This window comes from Agelaius tricolor, unplaced genomic scaffold (assembly GCF_023055355.1).
Source record: "Agelaius tricolor isolate 1412-34295 unplaced genomic scaffold, bAgeTri1.0.p SCAF_43, whole genome shotgun sequence".
Classification (NCBI taxonomy): domain Eukaryota; kingdom Metazoa; phylum Chordata; class Aves; order Passeriformes; family Icteridae; genus Agelaius; species Agelaius tricolor.
In genome coordinates this window covers 558,018-564,392 of record NW_027269303.1, presented here as the reverse complement: position 1 = coordinate 564,392, position 6,375 = coordinate 558,018, and the positions used below count along the sequence as shown (strand labels likewise).

The following is a 6,375-nucleotide window of genomic DNA, read 5'->3' as shown; positions in this document are numbered from 1 at the left end:
CCAGGGCTCATGAACATTCAGAACACCTGAAGAAGCCAAGCCTCTGGGAATCATTTGATTTAATTTTCCAAATCATTTGTGGTTAATTAGACAGATCTCAGTAGTCTATCCAAAGTGAATGCAATATATTTTAAAAGACAGCGAGAAAAGATTTTTTAAGTCCTGTTTAGTTTTTTTTTTTTTTCCTCTTAATTCATCGATATGTGCAATCTCCAAGTGACACTGAATCCAAGTACTGCTGCAGGGGCTTGTTCAGCCTTCAGGTCTTCAGTGCAGGAATTCAGTGTCCCAGGGCTCATTAACATTCAGAGCACTTTAACAGGCCAAGCCTCTGGGAATAATTAGATTTCAGTTTCCAAATCTTGTGTGGTTAATACGAGAGATTTCAGAAGTGCATTCAACTGAATATATTCTATTTAAAAAGACAGTGAGAAAACTTTTTTTAGGTCCTGTTTAGTTTGGTTTTTTTTCCCTGTTAATAGCAATCTCCAATTGACACTGAATCCAGGTACCTCCTCATGCAGTTTGAATAGATATGAAAATTAAGACCCTTCATGGCTGACAATCAATCAGACTCTGTCCCTACCCCCAGCCCACCATTTCCCCCATCCAAGCCCTGGCACTCAGAGCAGCCTTGTGCAAATCTGAGCTCCCTCCAGCCCAGGCTGCACCTGCAGCTTTCAGCTCCTTGGCTCCAACTCCCACCTGCTTTCCTTGCAGAAGGAGCTGCCCGAGACACAGAGGGATGTTCATTTCTTGTCAGCCAACAAAGCCAAGGGAAGGCACAGCTCCATCCAATGCAAAAGTCATTCCTCTGCTGGATATTAAATGCCTTGCACAGGCGCTGGCCCTGCCCAACAAGGCCTGGCCTGAGTCCTGCCCCTGCACGCTCAGCCAGGCTGAGATGGACACTGATGGTTTCTGGGCCAGGCTCTCGGAGCCCAGCCCAGCTCCCTGCAAGCTCTGCCAGCTGCCCTGAGCTCTGGGCAGCACCAAGGGCCTCTCTGAGCCCAGCCCAGCCCAGCCGGCTCTGGCCCCACAGCTCTGCTCAGGCCAGGCTGCTCTGGCCACTGGCCCCACGGCCTCAGCCCCTGCCAAGGGCACAGCAGCAGCTGCAGCTGCCACAGGACTCAGCCCCAGCCATGGGGGAAGGTGCTTGGCCAAGGCCAAAGGAGGCTCCCTGGCTGCCCTGCTCCCCTTGGCCTGAGGTGCTGAGAGCTCTGCAGCCCCTGCTGCCATCCCATCTGCCCAGGGCAGCACAAGAGCCCCGGCCTTGGGGCCCTCAAGAGCTGCTCCTGCTCCAGGCCCAGGGCCCATGCCAAAGCTGGGGCAGCCACAAAGCTGTGCCCATTGCTGTTCATTGCTGCTCTGCATGGGATGGATCCTCAGCCACTTGGAGGTTGCTGATGAATTTTATTACTCCAGATGCCTCTTCTTTCTTGAGCTCTTCAGTTCAGGAATTCAGTGAGGAAAGCTCATAAACATTTGTTTAAAACACCTGAACAAGAACAGCCCCGAGGAATAATAAAAGTTTTCAATTCTTCTGTGGTTAATTAGACAAATTTCAGAAGTGTTTTAAATGTGAATCTGCTGTATTGAAAAAAAAAAAAAGGAAGAGAACTATTTTATCCAGTATTCTTTTCCTGTTTATAGTTTGGTATAATCAATGTCCAATTGATATTGACCCCCAGCACCTCCTAATGCTATGTGGAGAGATATAAAAATCAAGACCCTTCATGGCTGACTATCAATAACACTTTGTCCCCACTCCTTCCCCACCATTTCCCCTGTCCAACCCCTGGCACTCCTATGGCTCAGGAATGGTGTGGCCAGCAGGAGCAGGGCAGTGATTCTTCCCCTGTGCTCAGGACTGGTTGGGCAGCACCTCAAGTGCTGTGTCCAGTCCTGGGCCCCCAATTTAGGAAGGACACGGAGGGGCTGGAGCGTGTCCAGAGATAGGCAACGAGGCTGGGGAGGGGTCTGGAGCACAAGTCCTCTGAGGAGTGGCTGAGGGAGCTGGGGTTGTTTATCCCGGAGAAGAGGAGGCTCAGGGAGAAGAGGAGGCTCATCACTCTCTACAACTCCCTGACAGGAGGGTGCAGCCAGGTGGGGGTCGGGCTTTTTTCCGAGGGAACAGCGACAGGACAAGAGGACACAGCCTTCAGCTGCACCAGGGGAAGTTTAGGCTGGACATTAGGAAATATTCTTCACACAAAGGGTGATTGGGCATTGGAATGGGCTGCCCAGGGAGGTGGGTGAGTCACCGTCCTTGGAGGTGTTTAATGAAAGACTGGATGTGGCACTGAGTGCCATGGTCTGGGTGACAATGTGGTGCGGTGTCCCAGGTTGGACTTGATGCTCTTCAAGGTCTTTTGCAGCCTGGTTGATTCTCTGATGGTTGTGAAACTGCAGGGCCTGGTGGCAGTAAGAGGACCACGGTCACACTGTGTATGACATGGCAGCACAGAGCCAAGGGGCCATGGTGACACTGTGGGGCTGAATAGAAGCAAGGAGTCCATGGTGACAGTCTGGGTCCTGGTGGCACCACAGAGGCCTCTGTGACACTGCAGGGCCTTGTGGAACCATGCAGAGCATTGTGACAGAGCAGGACCTGGTGTCACGATGGGGCCATTGTGACACTGCAGGGCCCCATGGAACCAAGGGGCCAGGGCTGCTCCTCAGGGACTCATGGAATGAAGGAAACATGTTTGAAACCGTGGTGGCCCTTGGGACCAAGAGGCCATTGTGACACTGTGGAACCAAGGAGAGCATTGCTGCACTGCAAGACCTCATGGAACCAAGGATCCATTGTGACACTGCAGGGCCCAAGGATCCAAGGGACTTTGTGACACCAAGGGATCCCATGGAACCAAAGGGACATTGTGACACAGGGAGGCCTCATGGAATCATGGAGACCACTGGGACACTCTGGGGCCTCATGGAACCATGGTGACATCAAGTCAGCTGGGAGTGTGGATCTGCTGGAGGGTAGGAGGGCTCTCCACAGGGCCATGGACAGGCTGGATGCAGGGCCCAAATCCAACAAGGTGAGGTTTAACAAGTCCCAGTGCCAGGTCCTGCACTTTTTCCACAACAACCCCTGCAGCACTACAGGCTGGGGACAGAGTGGCTGGAGAGCAGCCAGGCAGAAAGGGACCTGCAGGGACTGATGGACAGCAGGCTGGACATGAGGCAGCAGAGTGCCCAGGTGGCCAAGAAGGCCAAAGGCTCCTGGCCTAGATCAGGAATGGTGTGGCCAGCAGGAGCAGGGCAGGGATTCTTCCCCTGTGCTCAGCACTGGTTGGGCAGCACCTCAAATGCTGTGTCCAGTTCTAGACCCCTTGGGCTGGGCATTAGGGAGTAATATGTACCAGGAGGAGTAAAGAAAGCAAAGGTGAAGCAAAGGAAATGCTCAGGGCAGTTTGGGGGTGGCTGCCAGGCAGCCCTGGCTCTGAGCAACAGCGTCTGCAGTGGCACAGGAAACTCCCAGCTGATGGGAACAAACTTTCTGGCTGAGTGCAGAGGCCAGGACAAAGCCGAGTGGTTTCCCTGGTGTCCCGCAGGCCTTGCTGGCTCCAGGGGCTGATGGCATTTGTGCTCCCTCAGGTTCATGTCCCCACAGCAACAGCATGGGGGTGCTGGCCCTGCTGTGTGCAATGCAAACAGGGGCTGCTGAGGCAGTGCTGCCGTGTCTGTGCCTGCAAGGATGGGGCACCTGTGTGAGCTGGGGGAGAGGCCAGGGCTGCAGAGGGGGGATGTTGTTGGCAGCTGCATGAGGACGCTCTGGGACGCTGCCCTGGGCTGTGCAGCGCACTGGGCATGGATCAGCCCCTGCTCTGCTGCTCCTTCCCGTCTGCCCCAGGGCCCTTGCAGAGCCCCAGCCATGCTGTTTGCCCCCAGCCTGCCCACGGCCAGCCTGGGGCTGCTCACGGGGGTTTCTGTGAGCATTGGCCTGGCCGTGTTCTTGAGAGAGCCTGGGCAAGGAGCCTGGAGCCCCCAGGGCCTGGCCTGAGGCGTCAGCGCTGCCCCAGCAGTGCCCATGGCCTGTCCCTGCTGCAGCCCCGGCACTGCCACCCCCAGGGCTGTGCCCGGCCCCGAGAGCACTCAGGCCCTGCAGCAACACCAGGGCCACCAGGGCAGCGGGGCAGGGCCACGGCAGCAGCACTGGCAACACCAAGTGCTGCTGCTGCTGCTGCTGCTGGGCACAGCTGCTGGGCCAGCACTGATCTGCCCCAGCTCTGCACACAGACATTGCTGCTGCAGCTCCAGAGAAGGCAACAAAAGGGCATCTCTGCAGAAAACTCTGCTGGGAGATCCTTTAGTTCCTCTAAAGCCATTGAGAGCACAATCCCTCACTGACACAGTCTGTGGCCACAGGGAAGGTGGAGAGAAACAAAATGAGAAATGGCACAGAGATTGACATTTCTTTGTTGACAATATGAAAATACTAAAACAAAGGAGAAGAACCTCCAAAATTAAATCAACAAGAAGGATCAAAGATAACTTTTATTACAAGTGATTTGCAGAAATTGCCAAGAGTTTAATGTTTCTGAAAGCATCCAGTCATCAGTGTCCACACTGCAGCCTTGAGCTCCTGGTTCCTCAGGCTGTAGATGAGGGGGTTCAGGGCTGGAGGCACCACCGAGTACAGAACTGACAGGGACAGATCCAGGGATGGGGAGGACATGGAGGGGGGCTTCAGGTAGTAAAACATACCAGTGCTGAGGAACAGAGAGACCATGGCCAGGTGAGGGAGGCAGGTGGAAAAGGCTTTGTGCCGTCCCTGCTCAGAGGGGATCCTCAGCACAGCCCTGAAGATCTGCACATAGGAGAAAACAATGAACACAAAACAGCCACAATCTAAACAGACAGTAACAGCAAGAAGCCCAAGTTGCCTGAGATAGGATTTGGAGCAGGAGAGCTTGAGGATCTGTGGGATTTCACAGAAGAACTGGCCCAGGGCATTGCCATGGCACAGGGGCAGGGAAAATGTATTGGCTGTGTGCATGAGAGCATTGAGAAAGGCACTGGCCCAGGCAGCTGCTGCCATGTGGGCACAAGCTCTGCTGCCCAGGAGGGTCCCGTAGTGCAGGGGTTGGCAGATGGACACGTAGCGGTCGTAGCACATCACGGTCAGAAGATAAAACTCTGATCCAAGGAAGAAGAAAATCAGAAAAACTTGTGCAGCACATCCTGTGTAGGAGATGTTCCTGGTGTCCCAGAGGGAATTGTGCATGGCTTTGGGGACAGTGGTGCAGATGGAGCCCAGGTCAGCGAGGGCCAGGTTGAGCAGGAAGAAGAACATGGGCATGTGCAGGTGGTGGCCGCAGGCTACGGCGCTGATGATGAGGCCGTTGCCCAGGAGGGCAGCCAGGGAGATGCCCAGCAAGAGGCAGAAGTGCAGGAGCTGCAGCTGCCGCGTGTCTGCCAATGCCAGCAGGAGGAAGTGCCTGATGGAGCTGCTGTTCGACATTTCTTCTGTCTTGGCATGGGGATCTGTAAGAAAAGTAATCATGGAATAGTTGGGTTTGGAGAGGACTTGAAATATCCCAGCACAGCCTGGGGGCACTTTCCCCCCACTGCCTGCCCAGGGCTCTGCTGCCTGGAGCTGTCCCTGCCAGCAGCTGCTTCCCTGTGCCCAGGGCTGGGCCCTGCCAGTGCTGCCAGAGCCCAGCCCAGCCCTGGGGGCTCAGCTCTGCCCTGCAGAGCCCTCCCAGCTCAGGCACTGCCCAGGGGCAGCTCTGGCTCTGCAGGCTCTGATGGCAACGTCAGAGCAACACCGAGGAGGCTGAAAAAGTGACACTGATGCAAGCTCTAAGGGGTCCTGTGGTGATTGCTGTTGCTTCCTGGTTTATTCTGATCAGAGAATTTTTTTTTTTCTCCTGAACTGAGAGATGAATATCAATGTGCAATTTCCAACTCAGCGCAGTAGATTTAAAAAGCAGGATATCCACATTTATGCAGCCTCTGCCTTGCTATACTCCCTGTATAATCTATTTGGAAATGTTCTGCAGTTAAATGCCATGCTGGGAGCAGTCCTGAACAATGCAGCATCCTCCCCACACAAGGAGAACACTTCCAAGCCTCACCAGCTGTCTCCTCCCACCCAGATCTTGTCCCCCAGCGCTGGGAGCAGCTGCCAGGGCTGGCTGAGAGCTGTCCCTGGCAGGCAGCAGAATCCCTGCCCCAGCACAGCGCCCTGGGCTGCCGGACCCTGCTCTGCAGGACAGCCCTGGGCACCCCTGGCTGCTCTGCACAAGAGACAAGCAGAGAATGTACTCACAGGCTCTGCAGGCATTGGCATGTTCCAGCTTGAGGAGATGGCTCCAGGAGCTGCAGCTGCACTGTCCTGCAGCCAGAGGTTCCTGTGCCAAG

General features: G+C 54.9%; 1 protein-coding gene across 1 annotated transcript; it reads right to left on the bottom strand.

The window, feature by feature from the left end:
* Positions 1-4,540: 4,540 nt before the first annotated feature.
* LOC139603980 (olfactory receptor 14A16-like) lies at positions 4,541-5,489 on the bottom strand. The gene has a single exon (XM_071454979.1). The coding sequence runs from the start codon at positions 5,471-5,473 to the stop codon at positions 4,541-4,543; it is 933 nt and encodes a 310-aa protein (XP_071311080.1). The 5' UTR covers positions 5,474-5,489.
* Positions 5,490-6,375: the final 886 nt, after the last annotated feature.